The following is a 23,047-nucleotide window of genomic DNA, read 5'->3' on the forward strand; positions in this document are numbered from 1 at the left end:
AAAATCATTCTCTGAAGTAATCCAACAATTGCTTAAAAACACATTTCTTGAATGTTATATTTCTGTGAATGCAATTTCTCTAATTCCTTTGGCAAAGTTGTCTTGCCTATCTAGTGTTCAGAATCTGAGAGTGGATTTGAGCAGAAATTTTTTTTCTTCAAGATCCTGACAATAGACATATAAGCTAATTGTAAAAAGCTCTAACAATGTAGTTAGATTTGCCTGAATTATAGAAACAATATGAATGCCTTCTGTTAGTGTACTCTGTGTTAACCGTACACTTGTGATGTCATGATATACCAGGCTATGGGTCAGGTGCTGGAAAATGGACATTAGAATAGTGTGGTGATTGTTTTTGATTGGCATGTACTCAATAGGCCTTTATCTGTGCTGCAGACCTCTATGACTCTTTCTAGTAAATACCTAAGGCCTGATGAAGACTGTACTACCTGGCCTGTTGAATGTCCAGCATAAATTCTCTTTTTTTGTAAGTAAATAAGATTTTCAAGAAAGTTACTGGTGTGAAGATTGCTTCAAAACGTTCATCATTAAATTAGGTGTTTCAGAGATAGGGTTTGGACATTTCAGAGCCGATTTCTGAATTAAAATAAATCATTTGTATTGGCACCATTTCCATCCAGTTTTATGACATCACTGAAGAGTACCCAGTCCAAAAATGTTTTAAAAATTAAAGTTCATTAAAGAATGAAATATGAAATAAAATGGAGATCGCTGTTTATAAATAAACTGCAGAGAAGGCATATCTGTGTTTTTTTTTAAAAAAAAATCTCATGGCTGTATTTGAAAGAGAGAAAGACTTGCTTTTATAGAATGCCAGGAGAGTGTTCTCAGTTCCCCGACCAACATTTTTCTATTAGCTAACAACTAAATTCAATTATCTGGTAAACTATTTAATTGCTGTTTGTGGAACTTCTGTGTAAATAGTTTGCTGCTTCCTATGTTGCAATGGTGACCACACTTCAAAAATACCCTGGTGTCTACAGAAAGCTATGGGACATCTCAAAGGTGTGAATCTGCGGTATATAATTACAACATCCTTTTACTGGAGAAGTGACAGTGTGAATTGTGGGATAACAAGGTGTAGAGCTGGATGAACACAGCAGGCCAAGTAGCATCATAGGAGCAGGAAGGCTGACGTTTCGGGCCTAGACCCTTCATCAGAAATGGGGGAGGGGAAGGGGGTTCTGAAATAAATAGGGAGAGAGAGGGAGGCGGATAGAAGATGGATAGAGGAGAAGATAGGTGGAGAGGAAACAGACAGGTCAAAGAGGCGGGGATGGAGCCAGTATAGGTGAGTGTAGGTGGGGAGGTAGGGAGGAGATAGGTCAGTCCAGGGAGGATGGACAGGTCAAGGGGGCGGGATGAGGTTAGTAGGTAGGAGGTGGGAGGAGGGGATAGGTGGGAGGAAGAACAGGTTAGGGAGGCAGGGACGAGCTGGGCTGGTTTTGGGATGCGGTAGGGGGAGGGGAGATTTTGAAGCTTGTGAAATCCACAATGATACCATTGGGCTGCAGGGTTCCCAAGCGGAATATGAGTTGCTGTTCCTGCAACCTTTGGGTGGCATCGTTGTGGCACTGCAGGAGGCCCAGGATGGACATGTCGTCTGAGGAATGGGAGGGGGAGTTGAAATGGTTCGCGACTGGGAGGTGCAGTTGTTTGTTGCGAAGTTTGGGTTATTCCATTTTCTGAGACAAAAACAGAAATTGCTGGAAAGGCTCAGCAGGTCTGGTAGCATCTGTGGATAGAAATCAGAGTTTATGTTTTAGGTCTGGTGAACAGATTCTGAGGAAGGGTCAGTCGACCCAAAACGTGAACTCCGATTTCTCTCCACAGATGCTGCCAGACCTAAGAGCTTTTCCAGCAATTTTGATTTTGGTCTCTGATTTACAGCATCCACAGTTAGTTTGGCTTTTATTCCATCTTCTGTTGTGTATTATCTAAATACTGAGGTTAGGATTTATTGAGATTGAGAATCTGATCATTGTGCAGTGTACTTGTCTGTGAATGCAGATATTTGAATATTGACCCAGAATCATGTTTTAAATCCACACTGAAGCAGCTCCCCGTTCCCGTGGTTGAATGGATTGACAACATTTTGCTAGATTCTAAATAGTATTGGGGAGGTGACTGCAAGCATGGGTGAGAGGAAGGAAAAGGAAGCAAAGAAGAAGGTTCAAGGGGGAGTGGGGGTTTAAGGAAGAGACAGCTGTGAGGACATGGGAAGTTGGAGGAGGAGGCTACAAGACGATGTGGTGTTGGAGGAGGATGTCCCAAAAGGGGGAGAGAATAAAGGAGAGAGAAACAGTCAATAAACGAATACTCATCCAGAAACTTGGGAAAACTCAGATAATTCCTTGTAAATGAATATGAAATCTCTAGTTGGTTGTAAAATTTAAATCTTGAGATTGACTATATATGAGATGAAGTTAAGAATAGTAGTTGCCTGATTTAAAATGTTCTGATTTTATCGTATGCAACAGAACTGCATTAGTTGTGACCTCACTAACCTGTTGAAGGTGTGTTTTGGGTGATAACTTGTGTTTTGAAGTGTGTGCCAGTTATTTTGCGATTTAGAAAGAACTTTTGACAACTTATGCATGTTGTCTTGTGCCAATTTAAATACTGTGATTAGTAGAGGTGTTGTGGTAATGTCACGGGGCTGCTAAACCAGAACTCGAGGCTAATGTTCTGAAGAAATAGGTTCAAATCTCTTGAGGGCTGATGGTGAAATTTTGAATTCAGTAAAATTTTAATTCAGTAAAATTTTGGAGTTTAAAATCAGCCTAATGGCAATCATGTAACCATTGTTGTAAACACCCATTTGGTTCACTAATATTCTTCAGGGTAGGAAATCTGCTACCTTCACCTGGCCTAGCTGACATGTGACTCCAGACCCATAGCAATGTGACAGATTCTTATCTGTCTTCTGAAATAGCTGAACAATTACTCACCCTGGCGTAAGTTGTTGGAGGGGATTCACAGGGACAGGATTTACATGCATTTGAAAAGGCATGGGTTCATTAGGGATAGTCAGCATGGCATTGCGCATTGAAAATCATGTCTCACTAACTTGAGTTTTTTAAAGCGGTGACAAGAAAGATTAATGGCAGAGTGGTAGACGTTGACACAGGAAGGGTCACCAGACCCGAAATGTTAACTGTGTGTTTTTTCCTTCACAGATGCTGCCAGACCTGCTGAGCTTTTCCAGCAACTTTGTTTTTGTTCCATATAGTTAGCACCTGCAGTTCTTTCGATTTTTATTTTGTTGATTATATAGACTTGAGCAAAACGTTCAAAAGGTTCCACATGGTAGACTAGTTAGTAAGGTTAGATCATGTGAAATTCAGTGAGTGCTAGCCAATTGGATACAAAATTGGCTTGAAAGTGGGACACATAGGATGGTGGTGGAGGCCTCTGACCAGTGGTATGCCCCAAGGATCAGTGTTGGCTCCACTGCTTTTCATCATTTGTATAAATGAATGGATGTGAATATAGAATACATGGTTAGTAAGTTAGCAGATGGCACCAAAATAGGTGGTGTAGTAGACAGTGAAGAAGATTAGAGACAACAAGGTGCAGGGCTGGATGAACACAGCAGGCCAAGCAGCATCATAGGAGCAGAGAGGCTGACGTTTCGGGCCCCGACCCTTCATCAGAAAAGAAGATTATCTCGGTGCACAACAGGACCTTGATCTGATGGGCCAGTGGGCTGAGGGGTGGCAGATGGCACATAAATGTGAGGTGATGCATTTTGCTAAGGCAAACCAGGGCAGGACTTAAACACTTAATGGTGAGGCCCTGGGGGAGTGTTGCCGAACAAAGAGACTTAGGGGTGCAGGCACATACTTCCTTGAAAGTGTTTGCGGGTAGACAGGCTGGTGAAGAAGGCATTTAGCATGCTTGCCTTCATTGGTCATGTTATTGAATTTGAAGTTGGGATGACATGTTGCGGCTGCATAGGACATTGGTGAGGCCACTTTTAGAATACTGTGTACAATTCTGGTTGCCATTCTGTAGGAAGGATATTGTTAAACTTGAGACGGTGCAGAAAAGATGTACAAGGAAATTGTTGGGACTGGAGGGTTTGAGTTATGAGGAGAGGCTGAATAGGCTGAGTCTTTTTTATCTGGAGCGTCGAATGTTGAAGGTTTGACTTTATAGAGGTTTAGTAAAATCATGAGAGGCATGATTTGGTTGAATAGCTATGGTTTTTTCCTTAGGTTGGTGGAATCCAAAACCAAAGTGCACAGGTTTAAGATGAGAGGGGAAAGATTTAAAAAGGACCTAAGGCGTTATTTTTTTCATGCTGAGGATAGTATGTGTATGGAATGAGCTGCCAGAGGAAGTGGTGGAGGCGGGTACGGTTACAACATTTAAAAGGCATCTGGATGGGAATGTGAATCGGAATGGTTTCGAGGGCTATGGGCCAAATGCTGGCAAATAGGACTCGGCCAGATTGTGATATTTGGTTGGCATGGACAAGTTGGACCGAAGGGTCTGTATGACTCTTAAATGGCTCAGTTTGAGGGTGATGAGAGATGAGCATTAAATGTTGCCTCAGCCAGCAACACCCACATTCCTTGAATTACCATGATGGAGCATTTAAAATTAGGTGTGCCAGCAAGCTTTTTTTTGTTCCCTGCTCCAAATTCTATTCCCTGTCAAATTCGAGGAGCAGGGATAACTTGGGTCTAACGTAAGAGAACTGCATCGTGTAGCTTGTTTCTCAGCCCCTCGGCATCTCAAAGTGCTTTACAGCTAATTAAATATTTTTGAGTTGTATCCACTGGTGTTGGTTCTGAGGCCAGACAAGATTGCAGAAAAAATGGAAGGATAAAGCCATGGAGCGATTTTGAAAATAAATATGAAAATTTAAAAAAAATCTAAAACATGAATTGACTGGAAGTCGGCCTCGGTCAGAGAGCATGGCGTGATAGGTGTATAGGACTTTGCAAGTTGTCCTTAACTTAGTTTCTTGCTTTCATAGGCAAGACATTTCAATCAAATAATCTTTCTGCTCTGCATGTTTTGATGTTTTTAAGTTCTTTCATTTGGGTTTATATACAGCTTTAGAGAGTCAGGTGGAATGCAGAACTGAGGCTTGTGATTGGGAAAGGATGGACTGCTGAGTTGTGTGGTTATAGTCCAAGTAAACTCAGTTGTGACAAAAATAAAATACGTAGAGGATGAGAGTGGCAATTATCCTTGAGGATTGGATCACCACCAGTAACACAACAAACTTAGTCCCTCCTAAGAAAGGAACACATGAACCAATTCCACTTCTTATCATTCATACTATGTCACAATGTCATCACATCTGGAAATTTCATCGTCTGCTTACAAATACATTTATTTTGCAGTTATCCCAGCTAATATCACATTGCCAAGAAATGTTGCTTGCATCAGATTATCTAAGTGGCATTACGAGTAGGTTTTGAAAAACAATGTTTACATGAAGTGCAAGCCACGCACTACAATTTGTTGTTAGTTGGTTTTAAACACACAGGAAATAACATATGGCACTAAAAATCATGGCATCCAAGATACATAAAGCACTTTTTAATTTTTAATAGCTGGTGGGACTGCTGTCACCTGGTTTCACTTTTAGCTACCTTAACCACAGCTGGGTTTATTGCAAAAAGGCTCTCGTCCTACTCCTGCGCTGTACCTTCAAATCCCCCAAGGCTCTCTCCATGCCTCCCACTTTACTTTTCATCAACATGCTGTCCTCTGTCAATAGCATCCAAGAGTGTACCATTAGTTTTCGGATATCTGCTGATGATCCCTAGCTCCATCTCTCCATCACTTTCCTTGATTCCTTCTGTGTTACTTGATTTTTAGACTGCTTAGGCATAAAGACTGACTTCCAGTACTGAATGACCAGAGTTCTCCTTCAATTAAATGTTAGGAAAGCAAGCTTTTGTTTTTGTTCCCTGCTCCAAATTCTATTCCCTTTCAACTGATCATCCCTTTCCCTGGCAAAAATGAGATTGAACTGGTCCGATCACAGCCTGAGTGTAACGTTTGGCCCCGAGACGGACTTCCATACAGCCAAATGCCTGATCACTAAACTTGTAACATTTCAAAATATCTCTTTAGCATAGCTCTCCTTATGATACTGTAATCTCGTTTAACCACTGGTTAGACTTTCATCCTGTTACTCCAGATCCTGTGTTGTATTGTACAATTTGTAATTTTACATATTACATTTGATTGAACTGTTTATGAAATATAGTCACTGTTAATAACTTCAGTTTGGGGAGTTGCATGGCGCAAATTTCAATGCCATTCCACCTTGGCAAATTTAATTGTCAAGTTAGATTGTGCACCTGCCGGTGAATAGAAAAGTTCTGAAGCCTAAAATATACATTATGGTTACCATCATGTGACATGAGAGAAGGTTTTGCATGAAAGAAGGCATACACATGGGAACAGTAACATAGTGAATAATGTTACTGGAAGATAATCTAGATGTCTAGTTAATGGTTCGTGAGCTCAAATCCTACCACAGCAACAAGAAAATTTAAATCCAACAGTATATCCACAATAAAATCTAGTCACAGAATTGATGATTATGACCTACAGTCAAGAGGGAATTGTCCTGGAAGTTCTCAATGCTTTTCTCTGGACTCCAAATACGAGAAAGAAAACCTCCTGCTATTACCACCTGTCACTTGCCCTCAACTTCTAAATCAGCATTCTTTCTTGTTGAACATCATATGGAAGAGGCACTGAGGTTAGCAAAGGTACAGAATATATTATTATGATCATCAAACCTGGTTCAAAGGGCTGTGCAGGAGAGCATTCCAATAGCAGCACCATGCATACTTTAAAATAAAATGCAAACCTTTTGAAGCTGCAGAACCAGGACCATATGTATGGGAATGGTTTAAAATCTGATAAAAGTTCTGCAGCCCTACCACATCCAGGTGTGAATGTTGGTTAATCATCAATTACCCAAAGGAGGTACTCCACAAATAGTCCAGCCATCAATGATGGGGAATCTAACATACCGGTATAGCAGGCAAGACAGAAGGATTTGCAACTATTTTCAGCCAGAAGAGCCAAATGGATGATCTTTTTGGCCTCCTTTACAAGTGACATAGATTACAAAAGTAAGGAAGTTCTGGTATATCTTTATGAAATGAAATTTTCGCTTTTGTTGCTAAGGGGATAGAATATGAAACTGGGGGAGCGTTGCTGCAACAGTACAAGGCATTAGTGAGACCACACCTGGAGTATTGCACGCAGTTTTGGTCCCTTTACTCGAAGGGATATAGTTGTATTAGAGGCAGTTCGAAGGAGATTCATTCGATAGGTTCTGCATTATGAAGAGAGATTGAATAGTTTAGACGTTTATTTTCTTGAGTTTAGAAGAATGAGAGGAGATGGAATTGAGGTATACAAGATGCTAATGGGGCTAAACAAAGTAGACATGGAGAGGATCTTTGCTCTCTTGGAGCAATCTAGATTGACAAGTTATAGTTTTAGCATAAAGGGTAGCAGATTTAAAGCAGATGAGAAATTACTGTGTCAAAGGGTCGTGAATCTGTCAGTCACTACCCCCAGAGTACAGTGGATGCTGGGACATTGAGTAAATTTATGGGTGAGATAGACAGATTTTTAATTAGTAAAGAGTTGAAGTCTTATGGAGAATGGACAGGAAAGTGGAATTTAAGGCCAAGATGAAATCAGCCAAGATGGTTTTAAGTGGTGGAGCAGCCTCAGGTCTGAATTGCCTACTCTTGCTCCTAATACATGTGTTCTTATGAAACACCTTTCGTGAGACCATGCTTGTATCTAATGCAGTTTTGGTCTGTTTATCTATGGAAAGATATACTTTGTTACTGGGACGGAGGGATTGTCCTATGAGGAAAGGTTAAAAGATTGAGTCTATTTTCTTTGGAGTTTGGAAGAGTGAGAGGTAATCTCATTCAAAATACAAACATCTTCCATGCATTGACATAGTAGCTGAAGCAAAGATGTTTCTCCTTGCTGGGGCTCTAAAACAAGGGGACTGTCTCTGCGTGAAGGGACAGGCCATTTAGTACTGAGATGAGGAATTTCTTCACTCAGAGGATCGTGTATCTTAGGAATAATCTTCCCCAGGAAGCTACTGAAGTTCAGTCGTTGAGTATGTTCAATACTGAGATTGCTAGATTTTTAAATATTCAAAACATCAAGATATCATGCCTCACTGGGGTAGCATTCTGGAAATCAGGCCTTGCTGTTCCTGGCGTTGACAAAAAATTAAAGATTTTATCAAAATACATGAAAGTTTCCCAATTTACCTGTCTGTCTAGACCCAAGTGAACAGAAAACACAAACCAGGTTTCTATACTGAATAAGAATTGCTATTTATCACAAATAAATAGACTCCAGCTACAAGTAAACAAGTATGAACTGTTGACTTCTACCTCAACTAGTTTAAAATGTTAATTCCCCTCCCCTCCCCCCTTAGGAAACTCTTCTTCACGCACACGTAGAGACGCAGATGGACCAAAAAACATAGGTGTTATGGGTAGAGCGTAAATCTAAGAAGACTGTTCTATGACCCTTGTTATAAAGCGGAGGTGGACCCTGTCCCGTCCCGTCCCCTCCCCTCCCCTCCCCCAAGAACTAAAACCAAAACACCCAAAGAGGAGTGCCTGCTGTATAATCTGAAAAAGAAGTGTGAAAGTGGTGTAATGCGCCTTTCAGCAATTTCTAGTGGTTAAATAAAGTAAATCCCTGATGCTGACTTTAAAATCAACAAGTAACAATTTATTTATCTAACTCTAACAGTGAACAAATTAACTAAGCTATTAACAAACTGAATAAATCTCTTCTAACTATTCCTGAATAAAGCAAGTTTCTACTGGCATGCTAGTCCAATAAATACAAGTCCCATTTATATTAAAAAAAAAAGCATTTAGCCTGTTAAAATTACAGCCAGGTTACGTGTCTTTGGGAATATTCTGTACCTTCTCCTTTGATTCTCCTGTCAGGAATATTAACTAGTTATGCAGTTGGTGCTATTGTTATTTAGATGGTGCTTTCTCTAAGGCATAGAGGAGGATGTGACAGTCAGCAATTCTCTCGAGAGCTGAGGGTCATTAGCTTTGCCCCGGATAGTAGCTAGCTCTGGGGCTTTGTCCAACTGTCACCTTTTTATATCCTTGATGACATATATCAATATTTCTTACAATATGATTGGTCCTATGTTGTCAAAACCATCAGATTTAAATTTAATTGGTTTTTCGTATCTAAGTGCCTGATTCAAATTGATTGGCTAAATTCAAAACATGTTGTCTTGGTTAAAAACTGCTGCTTGGCCTGCTACCTGTATGGTGTTTTGATACAAATATTCCAATTTGGGTGCTCTCTTTGTATTGGCAAATTTTCAAGCTGTTGCTCACAGACATCCATTTTAAGTCTTCAAGCATAGAAAAAACACATGATCTTTCAAAGGGACCACACAATCCTTTTCCCACCTAGCATTTTACAAACACTAAATTCTAACTTCCTCCCTCCAATCCACAAGTACTCTACCCAACTTCGCAACACCCTTGTCTGCAAGGTTTTCAGAAATTATTCTTTTGCTGTTCTTCTACCTCTTTTCTCCAGGTACTTATCATTTTCTTGTATAGACACAGTGATTGGTTCACAGATTATAAATTCTCTGACTTAGTGGTTGAAAGCAGCAGCTTAAAGCAGGTAGGCAGAAATGACTGGCTTTCTTCAGGCTTCAGCTTTTTTAATTTCAGAAAGAGAGCCACCAAATTCCCTTCCAATGGCTTCTGGCAATATTGTTCACACCCACAAGCCATTCAGCTATACAGCAGCAAGTCACAACTGTTGGCTGGCTAATGGCTTTTGTCACAAGTTCTGAGGAAGGGTCACTGGACCCGAAACGTTAACTCTGTTTTCTCCTTCACAGATGCTGCCAGACCTGCTGAGCTTTTCCAGCAACTTTGTTTTTATTCCTGATTTACAGCATCCGCTGTTCTTTTGGTTTTTAATGGCTTTTGTCATTGGGTTTGTGGAGTAGAGATCAGTTATCAATTGGCTGCTTTTTGTTGGCTGAATTTCACTTTATACCCTGCTGCTAGTCCGTCTGCAACCAACCTCCTCCCCGCAGTGATTGAACAAAGTATAAGCACCACATGAAATAAGCTTTTGTAACTTTCTTATAAAAAGTGCATCAGTCCTTTTCACAATCCTTGGCTTTTAAAACAGTCCTTGTCGCATTTCAGTCCACAGTGAAACATAGAGAAGAATAAAAAGAAGTGGTATTTACCAACGGATATGGGATCTTGCAGGAAAATGGTGTTGAGAAAGATCAGCTGTGTTCTGTTGGAATGGCAGAGTGGGCTCAAAGCAGTCTAGCTTACCCCTGCTCCTACTTCTTTAGTTCTCAACATTAGTTTGCCCTTTGCTGGATATTTATAACCAATTAGGGGCATCACACCTAAATAAGAAGGGTACAGAGGCATTAGTGTATTCAGGTAAGGCTTTTGTAGGAATGGTTCCTAGCATGAGAGACTGCACGTTTATGGGTAAATTTGAGAATTTGGAATTGTTCTCCTTGGGGAAAGTTGGAAGATTTGAAAATAGTGTTCAGAATCATGGGTGGCATAAACATGGAGATGATGAAATTGTTCTTTTTGGCAGAAGCACTGGGAATTAGAGGGAACAGATTTAGTGATTAGCAAAAGAATACTGGTGATGTGAGGAAAAATATTTATGCAGAGTGTGACAGATTCAATTGTAAATGAGAAGGGGAAGGGAAACTGAGTGGAGAAGATTTTGCAGGTCTGCAGGGAAAAGTTAAGGAGTAGAACCAACGTGATAGTAATGTCCAGATTACGACCTGAGCCACAAGCAACTTGGCACAGGGTCAACAAGATTAAAAATGTGTCTCAAAGATTGTAGGAGAAATGGGATCCAATTCATAAGACATTGGCACCACTACTGGGGACAGAGGGAGCTGTTCCAATTGGATGGGCTCCACTTGAACCATGCTGGGACCCCCTGACGAATTAGGAAACTTTAGGCTTTGAACTAAATAGTTGGGGAGTGGCTTCAGTTGCATGGAAAATTATTGAAAACGTTAAAGAGGAAGGTTTCAGCAGAGGTTATTAAAGTTTCCAGAACAAGTAATAGGACAGATTATGGAAGGGGCCAGGCATCCAACTTTAGGCACAGCAGATAAGGGGACAACTACGAGAAGAGTGGCAGTCAACGCAGGGCCAAGGGGTTGTACTTAAGTGCACACAGTATACGAAATAAGGTAAATGAGCTTGCAGCATTTATTGTACCTGCCAGTTTCAATGTTGTGGGTATCACAGAGACATGGCTGCAAGGGGAATCAGTGCTGGGAACTAAATATCCAAGGATATTGAAAGGGCAGGCAGATGGGCACCCTCTCACCATAATCCTCAATTCCTTTACTATTAAGGTAGATAATTTTTTGAACTTTTTAAAAACGTTCAATGAGGAAGCCTCAGCTACTTTTGGTGAAGAAGACACCTCCAACTCTTCTAAACTCTAGTAGATATAAACCCAGTCTGTTCAACCTTTCCGAATAAGACAATCCTCTCATTCCACCAGTCTGCTAAACCTTCTCCCAACTGCCTCAAACGCGTTTATATAAGAACATAGGAACAGGACTTTGAGGCCCACAAGTCTGTTTTGCCATTTAATGAGATCATGGCTGATCTGTGGCCTAACTCTATATACCTGCCTTTGGCCACACCGCTTAATTTTTTGTTAATCAAAGGTATTACCTATCTCAGATTTAAAACTAACTTACATCCTTTCTTCGTTAAATAAGATGGCCAGACTTATGCACAGTATTTCAGATGCAGTCTCACCAGTCCACTATTCAGTTGGAAGTATAGTTTCTCTACTCTTTTGTATTCAATTCCCATTGCCATAAGTCATAACACCCTGGCTTTCCTAGTCAGTAGCTGTACTAATCTACACCACCATCTCCCCTATATCTTTGCTCGCTTACTTAACCGACCTATATCTTTTTGTTATTCCTCGTCCTCTGGAAGGTGTTGGTAGATTTCTCCCGTGTTTTTTGTTGTATACCTTTATCGCTTCTTGAAATATAATGAGTACTCAAAACGTTTTTAATGCTTTGGTAGATACACAGTGGCATAGTTTGTTTTGAATCTGGTTACCGTATTGTAAACGAGTGTGGCAACAGGGAAGTTCAATGAATGTAAATACATGATTTTTCCAGTGAAAGTTGCAACAAAAATATTTGCCTTAAATTGTTTTGATTTCATAAATCAAAATAGTAAACTGTACCTGATACTTTGCTGTCAGTAATTTAACAACCCTATAATCAAATACACAGAAAGATGTTCTAAGAAATATCTGACATCGCTGACAATCGAACTGCCATATTATGAGCCTCTACTTCAAAATCTGCTCAGCCTTCAAATGTCTTTTTCTGACTGACTATCTGTGTACCATAACCATTCTAGAACAACATCATTAGAAACAAGAACTCAGGTGATCAAGCTCAAATCTGTTAGTATAGGTCCAGGCAACTCCATCTTGATTCAAAATCTCTTTCTAAATTATTTTGTTGGGGCTTACAGCGCTACAGAAGTAACTGAGTAGGAAAAAGTATTTTCTTCAGATTTACAGGGCCAAGAATAGAGAGATTTTTATAGTATAATGAATTACAGAAAAATTGGGAACCAACTCATCAAATTTTCACTACCTTTTTAATGCAACTTTCTGTGCTAGTTTAGTTTCTCTGCTCCTATGATGCTGCTTGGCCTGCTGTGTTCATCCAGCCCTGCACCTTGTTGTCTCGGATTCTCCAGCATCTGCAGTTCCTACTATCTCTAGTTTCTCTGTCTGTTGTCTTCAGTCACTCGGGCATTTGCCAGCATTAAATGACTCTCTCAGGCTAAGACTATTAGGATTTAAAAGAACAGAAAAGTTGGATACTTCATAGGCAAGACATGCCATGAAATGTAAAACTGTAGACCTCCCCCACCCCGGTTATTGCAGTGGCCTCTTGATCTAATAAAAATTGTATGTTCCTTAACCTTTCACTTTCTTTTGGTAATTAAATTGAATTGTAGCAATGGCAAAATAGACACTTGTCCATAATTTTTATGCATCTCAGCCTTTAGTAGCCTAGTCTGATATTCACTTCACTTTCATTTAAAAGACTGAATGTTTTTGTGCAGGCTTTTGGAGACTGATAGCAAATCTTTGAAATCTGTAAATGGATCTCGTCGAAATAGTGGATCTTCATTGGTATCCAGTTCTTCTGCTTCAAGTAATCTAAGCCACCTGGAAGAAGATTCCTGGATTCTCTGGGGAAGAATTGTGAACGAGTGGGATGATGTACGGAAAAAGAAAGAGAAACAGATGAGGGTAAGGACCTTAAATCAGTGGTTCTGAGGGAGGGTCAGTGGACCCGAAACATTAACTCTGTTTTCTCCTCCACAGATGCTGCCAGACCTGCTGAGCTTTTCCAGCAACTTTGTTTTTGTTCCTGATTTACAGCATCTGCAGTTCTTTTGGTTTTTATTCTATAATTCTGTGCTTTGTTTGGAATGTTTAAGGCAGTCAATTCAGGATATCTAAAATGGTCAAAGATTTGAAGTTTAGTGACAGGGAGCTATTTTCTTTTGTGCCAGACCTTAGGACAAGGGACACAGTTTTACAATCTGAGCAAGTGCAAACAGAAGTAAACTATTAAACTACTGTTAGAAATCTGGCCCTCTTCCCATGCAAAAGGCTTTGGATTCTGGGGTTGAATTTCCATGACTGAAGTTGATGTAGTTTTGTTAAGGTGAACAAATGAGATGAAGCACAGAGAAAATGGTGTTGAGGTTCAGTTTAGCCATTATCTGATTTAATCATGAAGTGAGTTTTAAGTAAGATTTTAATGGGCCATCTCTCTTAAGACGTCAACTAGTAAATCAACCGCAAAACCTTGAGCAATTGCAGTTTTTAACAGGGGAAACAAATTTACTTATTATTTGATGTTGATATTCATAACGAATAGTCAGGAATGTGGAGTTGAGGCAACAAAGAGATCAGCCTTTGTTTTATTCAATGGCAGGTCAGGCTTGAGCTTCTGTTTCAAATTTGTTTGTTGTATCTGGAAGCGACTTGATTTAGGAGTCTTCTACTTAATAAGGAATGGGAATGATGAATTGCAAGGTTTGGAAAAGTTCCAACTGTAAAAATATTACTTTTGAATTGATGTGTTCTGGTTTTGTACCCATTGAACTAACAATATCAATTTGGGCACAAAGCAGTGAAAGCTTTGAGTTTGCCTCCATTGACTGCACTGTGTATTGTAAATTTCCTAATAAGCTTTATGCTATGGTGTATGGAAAAGACAGATGTATTAAGGAACCAGTAAATAAATTCCATGATCTAGTCCCTTCACTTCTAGAAGTATAGTAAATTACTCTCCATTTCACATCTAAGTCCAATCTTGTGGTACCCAATGTAAAATCTTTCTTTGAAGAGGAGGAAATCAACTTGTCAATGTAAAACGACTCTAAAAAACAGACATAAGATCTCATTGCTTGGAAATTCTAGTTAAGTGCAAACTGAAACAAAAAATTCATCTCTTGGAGCAATAGTAAACTAGGTTTTCAACTTTTAATTCCCTTTTGACAAGAAAAAGGGATCAGTTGCCTGCTCACCAACATGCATGAGCAGCTGCTCTGATACTCTGCACAACTGGAGTTTTGATGTCATGGAAGTCTATGTGAAATGCAATTTAGCTTGTTCAAAGATCGCAGTCCAACCTATAAATTTGAGTACTAGTTTCTGGGATGTGTGCACCAATCCCAAATTACTTTTGAGAGAATGCTGGTGAGCCATTTTCTAAACATTTCCATTGTTTTGCTAATTGTGATGGACTCCAGGATTTTGAGCCGATAACAAATAAGGAATGACTATCAAATCTCCACTGCATGCCGTGGTGTAATGAATAACCCTTTTAATTACCAAGTGTTTTAATTTTTTTCCTATAAAGAAAATAGTTACTTGACAACTAGGATTGTTTCAAAGTAATAACATCGTTGCTCTGCCAATGTGATAAAGTAGTTAACTTGACACTGATCCAAATATTGGCATGATTGATGTAACTATTTTGTCGAGTTGACTGGAATAATAGACATCAAACAGGATCCAGTTTATTAGTTCAAAATGTGAGATAGTAAAATTATTTAGAAATGGGAGTCAACATTAATTTGGCAGTTTAAGGGCGCCTTTTTAATTTAAGGGCAACTTGTTTTGACCCCTATTTGTTTGGTTGATTGTACAGTTGGTGGTGTGCTTAGAAGAGATTTTCATTTAAAGTTACTTTGGCTGTCCTCAGAGATATAGTACATTTGCTTGGATTTGTGAAGATTAAGCCACAATAATGTCTTAATGCTAACATAATCACCTTCTAAAGGGCAACTGTGGATGGGCAAAAGCTGCTGGCTGGCCAGCAGCACCCACATCCTACAAAAGAATTAAAAAAAAAATTGCCAGTATTGTTTCCCTTAAATTATGCATCATTATAGTAAGAATTTGCTCCCAGACTGCTTTTTATTTTCTTTGGATGTCTGTAAGCACATTGCAATGAATAATTCAGTTGCTGTCAAGGGGGCAAACATAGCAGTTCATGTGTGCACAGCAAGATCCTGCAAAAAGTATTTTAATAAATTATCAGATCCGGAGAAATGTTGGCCGGAAGACCAGAAGAACTTCTTCTTTGGAGTCCAATCCTGAATGGGTGGACAGATGTTTTCATGTTTCATCCTACAGATTACGTTTCTGACGATGCAGCACTCTTTCAGTACTGCACTGAAATGTAAGGTGACGATATATGTCAGACCTACATTGAGGTTTGAATTCACAACTTTGTCTCAGAACTAAGTATTCTCCCAACCAAGTCGAGCTGACAGAAACTAAGAAAATTCATGCGTTATCTGTTTGGGAATCAGTTGATGTCAAGATAATGGCTTGTGAGTAACCAGGTTATCCAGACCAGGGATTGTTCCGATCTGTCAATATAATGCTGTTTCTGCATCATTCATCCAAGTTGATATCCGTCTCCAAATTAGCACCATTGTTATTAATATCAGCATAATTTTCCCAGCCTTGTTGGGAAGAATGTTATACTGGGACTCTTTGACAGCTGTTACAACTTTGGTAGTGTTACGTCTTCTAGGAGCTGAAACTCTTACCTTTTGTAAAGCATGTTAATAATCCTGGAAAGCTGAACTATTCATGTGGTTGTAATTTAAAGGACTGTAGATTCTAATACACTACAGCACTAATTTGTCTCTCTGTGTGCAACAGCCATGTTAAACAAGCTTCCAATGAAAACCAGCACAAACTGAGATTTTGAAATTATTTTCTATACCTTTCAGGAACTTGTTCGAAAAGGGATTCCTCATCATTTTCGAGCTATCGTATGGCAGCTACTATGCAATGCTCAAAATATGCCTATTAAAGACCAGTATTCAGAGCTATTGAAGATGACCTCACCATGTGAAAAACTTATCAGAAGAGACATTGCTAGAACATATCCAGAACATGATTTTTTCAAAGAAAAAGATAGCCTTGGACAAGAGGTTCTGTTTAATGTTATGAAGGTAAAGCTGTCATTTAAATGTTATCACTTATGAAGTACAGCCTCTTGATTATAAGGAGTCTCCCTACATTTTAAAATAAATTTGTAATTTGAGCAAGAAACAAACATTAAAAGGGATGTTGTTGCAACAGTGCACAGTTCAAAGATTTTTCCCTCCCCTTGAGGTTAGGAAAAGTACAGCTCAATGCACAGGAAAGTTCCATTTTGTTTGAGGAATGTCTTGAACATTATATCCAGAAAAACACCCTGTGCATCACTGTGAATTTATATTTTCTGTGTAATTATGGCCATACCTGTTTAAAATTAAAATATCAGTGCTTACATGTTGCACAGTGATACCTCCACAGAAACTGCATTCTGATTTGAAACTCATTTGCAGAAGATCCGTCTAGCTGGAAGAGTAAACATGATTCCATTAGTGCACGCTGAATTTAAATCTTAGCCTTGAGGTAGAAAACCATATGCAGAACTAAAACATAATTACTGTTTGCTTATTTAAAGGGGCTGTAGAGGCTGTGGGGGTAGTGAGATCATTGTCATGAAATTGGAATGGAAACATTTAGAAGTAACATGAACAGTTGTATCTGGCCTACATGATTGACACTGAAGTCAGAGTCTGCATCTTTATAGTTAGTCAGCTTGGACTTTAAATACCTAGCAGTTTGTAAAACTTGTTTTTTGAGTCCTCACTAATAATTTACTTGCTGAATATTTTAGTTTAGATAATGAAAGATACCTTTGCAGAAAAAAGCATGTTGCTTAGCTTCTGTTGGGATAATTGAGTCTTGGAATATGCCTCACAACAGGCATTGCAGAATGCAAAGAATCTCCACAGTGCAGAAAGAGACCATTCGGCCCATCAAGTCTGCACCGACTCTCCGAGGAGCATCTCACTCAGACCCAGTCCCAGCCCCCTATCCTGTCCCCATAACCCTGTATTTATCATGGCCAATCCATCCTAACCTGCATATCCCTGGACATTATGGGACAATTTAACATGATGAATCTTGTGACGAATCATAACCTGCACATCTTTGGACTGTGGAAGGAAACTGGGCAGAATGTCTGTGTAGAGTTTGCAAAGGCATCCAAGGCTGGAATTGAACCTGGGTCCCTGGTGCTGTGAGGCAGCAGTGCCAACCACTGAGCCACCGTGCCATGCAGCCAAATTAAACTTATTATAAAAGCTAGTGTTTGAAAATGCAGACAATTTCAAAAATATAAATCTACAATGTTTTGTAATTTCTTGTCCTTTATATTGTAGAACTAGGAATTTTAGGAGTAAAATTCAACATTGGGAAATGCAAAATATAAATAGTGCATCAGCCAGCTATTGCCCCCAATTATTTTTTGTCAAGGAAAATCAGGCAGGCTGAAAAATAGGTATCAGTACCTGCTTGGTGTCACTCCATTCCGATTGTGCAGTACTTTCCTGGGTATGAAATGAAATGTAATCCACCTGTTTGCCAGGAATTTAGTTGTGTTTCTATTACTTGAATTGCCTAATTTGGAAAGATCTTTTCTCACATTACAGTTTGAAGTAAAAACTTTGTTGAAGAACATTTGAAACTTGTATCATTTTGAAAGTTCACTGAAGATTTTATTGCTGAAGTCTTTGTTTACAAAAACAGAACGAAGCTGTTGGAAAGTCTCGTTAATAACAATCTTTTGTAGCTTTTCTAGTTTTTATCTATAGATGTGAATTCCAGCCTTGGATGCCTTTGCAAACTCTACACAGACATTCTGCCCAGTTTCCTTCCACAGGTCAAAGATGTGCAGGTTATGATTCGTCACAAGATTCATCATGTTAAATTGTCCCATAGTGTCCAGGGATATACAGGTTAGGATGGATTGGCCATGATAAATACTAGAAAAATTCTAGTTTTCTAGTTTTTGTAGTTTTACTAAAGTAAGAGATTCTGTACTTGGGAATACATTTAGTAGCATAGAACCGCTGAAAAATGTCGCATTTTATCAAAACTTTTCAGCTTGCATGCATCAGAACATTAGCAAGAATGCCACTGGAAAGGTGAACAACATGTTATGTTGTATCAGAAGAGAGTTCTGATTTGTTGGCAAGTGGACTCTGATAGATGTGAATTTCTCTAATAGTGTAGTATACCCCAAGTTGTGCTAATTTTCATTTCCAAGTGTATTGATCTTGCTAAAGTGAGACACAGTCCAATGATTGAGCAAGTATTTATGTGGATTGATCAGATTCGTAACAAGGTTATAATGTTTACACTCAAATAAAAACAAAACACTGGATGCTGGAAATCTGAAATAGAAGCAGAAAATGCTGGAGAAATTCAGGTCTAGTAGCATCTGAGGAGAGAGAAACCGTTAAGGTTTCAAGTCCAAAGATGATATTTCCGAATTGAAGGGGGCTGGGAAATTATGTTCTTTATGCTGTTGACAAAAAAGGAGTGAGTTAGTGGAACAAATAGAGTTATAGATTCATACAGCATGGAAACAGACCTGCAGTCCAACTCGTCCATGCTGACCAAGTTTCCCAAACTAAGCTAGTGCCATTTACCTGCGTTTGGCCCATATCCTTCTAAACCTTTCTTATCCACATGTACCTGCCTGAATGTTTTTTGAATGTCCTAACTGCATCTGCATCTACCACTTCATTCCACGCACCAACCACTTGGTGTGAAAAAGTTGCCCCTCCGGTCTCTTTTAAACCTTTCTCCTCTCAGCTTAAAAATAGGCCCCCGTGTTTTGGACACCCTTACCCTTGGAAAAAGACCTTGGCCAATCACTTTATCTGTGCCTCCCATGATTTCATAAACCTCAGTAAGGTAACCCTTCAACCTCCTACACTTCAATGGAAAACAAGAGCAAGAGAATCTCCCGGTCGGCCTTGATTTGTGTGAAGGTCTCCCACTCCCCCAGCCTAACACGTGATATTGATTGATCACTGGAGTGATCAATCAATCTGAGTGGGTAAGAGAATTAAATAGAACCGTATCTACCTTGGAATTAACGACTGTGCAACTAGCACAGTGTTAATTACTCTAGTTTTTGGGGTATGCTCGTCTGGTTTGGCACATAGCAGGATGGGCTTTGGAGGGGGTGAGATGACATACTTTTAAATTATGAAGGTGCTCAGAGGAGGTGCTAATGATGGGAAAGTAGAGATTGACTTGGATAAATTTTGAAGAGGAAACGGTATATCAATTCTGCTGATCTTCCAGTTGCTTGCCATTTCAATAAGCTGTCTTGCTCCCATGCCAACTTTTCCATCCTGGGCCTATTCAGTGCTCCAGTGAAGCTCTGCGCAAGCTGTAGAAACAACACCTCTTTTTTTCCACTTCAGCACTTTACAACCTTCAGAACTCCACGCTTGATTTAAACAACTTGAAAACATGAACAATTTCTTCCATCTTGATTACTACTGTTATCATCTCTGTACGTTAGTACGTCAGAATGTGCCATTGGGCAGAATGTGCCATTTCGCTCATCATGCAGTATAAAATATTTTTATCCTTTTACATTGGTGTTCTTACAAAATGCAAGGTAAAATATTTGGACAAAATGTGCCATTTTATTGCAATAGTTAAGTTATACAGATACATTATCTTAGTATCTAATGAGATTAATGAGATGACTTGAAAAAAATTAGCCTATGAAGAATTGATGAACAGCCATGGTCTGGAAAATGTATAACATTTGTTTTGATCTTTGTGCATTATTTTACTTTACCTATCTTTGCATTTCTTGCTTTTCTTCCTCCTTCAGGACAACTACAGTATCGCCTTTCTACTAGCTCACTTCCATCTATTTGTCTCTTTTCCATTCATGTTACATTAGATTAAATTGTCTCTTGCTCTCCTCTGCATGTTGCATCAGCTTTACACCCTACCACTTCACGACCTATTAAATCATTCAGGATGCTTCATCTCAAATATACTGTTTCAAGCCACTTTAAACCTTTCTTGGCTAACAGAACAATTCAGAATTCATGTTCGACACCTATTTTAAACACCTGGTAAGTTTTTAATTAATTTCATCAAGTATCATGGCTTTTGTCATGATCATGTTGTTGCATGAGATACAGATTATCTCCATGAGACAGATAAAATCTTATTTTGTGTAAAAGTAAACTTCTCACTCATGCACAATGCAATTGATAAAATGTTTTTTAAATAATCAGGTTTTAATTTTGAACAAAGTAGCATTCTAGTCACATATGCAATAAGAGCATCTGATTTTAATATTGAAGATGGGAGGAGTGGTCATAGAGTTGGACAGCATGGAAACAGACACTTCAGTCCAACCGGTCCATGCCAACTATGTTCCCAAACCAAACTAGCCCCACCTGCCTGCACTTCGCCCATATCCCTCCAAGTCTTCCCTATTTATGAACTTACCCAGATGTCTTTTAAACGTTTTAACTGTACCTGCATCTGCCACTTTCTCTGGCATTCCATGCACAAACCACTCTGTATGGAAAAAGTTGCCCCTCATGTCCTTTTTAAATCTTTCCCCTCTCACCCGAAAAATGTGCCCCTTTGTTTTGAACTCCCCCACCCTAGGGAAAAGATTGTTGAAGCCATCATGTGAAAAGAGCTGAAGGAAGGCAAACCAAAACAGTTGGAAGCTTTGTATGATTTGAGGCTGATTGGAAGTCATGTTTTTTAAATGGCCAAAAATTTGCCTTAAGCAGAATTCATATTTCATTCTTACCAGGGAGAGAGAGAAAAAGATGTGGCTTGCTAGGTATGTTGGTGATAATATAACAATTTGCAGTCATGTGTTGCCTCTAAAATTGAAAAATATCCCGAGGAGCTTCACAGAAGCCTTCTCAGTTAAACTTCAGTTAAAGATATCCCAGTACTGTCCAAGATCTGTGTAAGAAATCCTCTAGATTTTCTAAGACAAACCTGTTGTGTGGTTATCACTGCTACTTTTTCTAACTAAGACAGCTGTCATTTGGCATCCATGTTGGTAAAGACCTTTAAAGGACCTTCTGATATGTATCAGCCAGAAGACTTCATGATTACTCAGGCAATTGCATATTAATTAAGGCCAGCCAACATGATTTGTTGCTGGCAATCGTTTTTAACTCACTTGAGTTCTTTGGGGCAACAGAGAGTTGATAATGACACAATTGATGGACTTCGAAATGTCATTTGGTAAAGTGCTACACAACAGATTTGAGAGCAATGTTGAAGCTGGTGAAATAAGAGGGACAGTAGCAACATGGATGTGAGATTAGTTCAGTGAGAGGAACAGAAACTAGTGACTAAGCGTGTTTTTCAGACTGCAGGAAGGCCAATAGTGAAATTCTCAGAAGGTTCAGTGTTAGTACTCCTTTTCATGATATTTTGTGTATATATATTATGGATATGTAAATATAATTGACCAGGACCTTGGTGTTCAAGGAACAATTTCAAGATTTGTAGATAATACAATCTTGGAAATAACGTGAACTGTAAGGAGGATGGTATAGAATTTTGGAAGGATATAGAGTTGGCAGAAAGGATGGACAAAAGTCAAATCAAGTTTAAAGCAGATGTATTAAGTTAATTTTGGTACAGAGCAAGCTGAGACAAAATAAAGGTAAAGTTGTCATGAGACAAAATATAAATGGAGGGTACAGAACGAGAGATGTAGGACCAGAAGGACTGTAGTGGGATTGTCTTCTGAATGTTCCATGAACTAAGAACTTGTATCATCTTATATGTAGCATCCTTTTAATTTTGAAGTTTTTTGGCTTAATACCCAGCAACAAAGTTTAGTCTTTAACAAGCTAAAGGTTGGTTTATTTCAAAACTACTATTGTCGTTATTGAAGTAAAAGTTATGAGCTTAAACTACAATATAAACAAAACAAGATTAAAAGTAGGTATCGATAAAAGATGTTACAGAGATAATAGGAACTGTTGATGCTGGAGAATCTGAGATAACAAGGTGTAGAGCTGGATGAATACAGCAGGCCAAGCAGCATCCTTATGAAAGGCAGGTCCGTGGCTAAGCTCATTGAAAGTCTGTTGTATCTTGAAGTTTTTCTATCTGAAGTGTAGGGGTTGATACCTGAAGTCAGATTTAACAGCTGCGATGATTTCTGTAGTTAAACAGTTGATGTTTGCCTGTATAGGTCAGCAGGATTTGGAACAGAGGAGGGTTTCTTGTTCCTCGCTAGTTCTGTCGTCATAGCAGTTTCACATTGCCTGTACTGTTATGACAGAAAAGCAATTGACCTTTCAAAGCCTTCCTCTTTGGTCAGAGATTCTCCTTATTGTACTACACAAAACAGCTTTTGCAACCTCTCCTTATCACAACTCAAGAAAAATGGCTACTGTGTCAATTTCGGATGGGGCATTGCTCCATCGTATATCTGTTTTCAGTCTCTTGTTTCAGAAGCTTTGCGTTCTTGGAACTTTAGAAGGACCGA

General features: G+C 39.2%; 1 protein-coding gene across 14 annotated transcripts in view; it reads left to right on the forward strand.

The window, feature by feature from the left end:
* The window catches only part of LOC109931499 (ecotropic viral integration site 5 protein homolog), a 219,521-nt gene that overhangs the window by 18,195 nt on the left and 178,279 nt on the right, over nt 1-23,047 (forward strand). For all 14 annotated transcript variants that reach the window (XM_048601775.1, XM_048601776.1, XM_048601777.1 and 11 more), the window contains exons 2-3: nt 13,221-13,410; nt 16,422-16,646. In XM_048601775.1, coding sequence (XP_048457732.1) covers nt 13,221-13,410; nt 16,422-16,646 — 415 coding nt within the window. The remainder of the gene's footprint in view (nt 1-13,220; nt 13,411-16,421; nt 16,647-23,047) is intronic.

The sequence above is a fragment of the Rhincodon typus genome, chromosome 10, assembly GCF_021869965.1.
Source record: "Rhincodon typus isolate 14 chromosome 10, sRhiTyp1.1, whole genome shotgun sequence".
In the NCBI taxonomy this organism is placed as follows: domain Eukaryota; kingdom Metazoa; phylum Chordata; class Chondrichthyes; order Orectolobiformes; family Rhincodontidae; genus Rhincodon; species Rhincodon typus.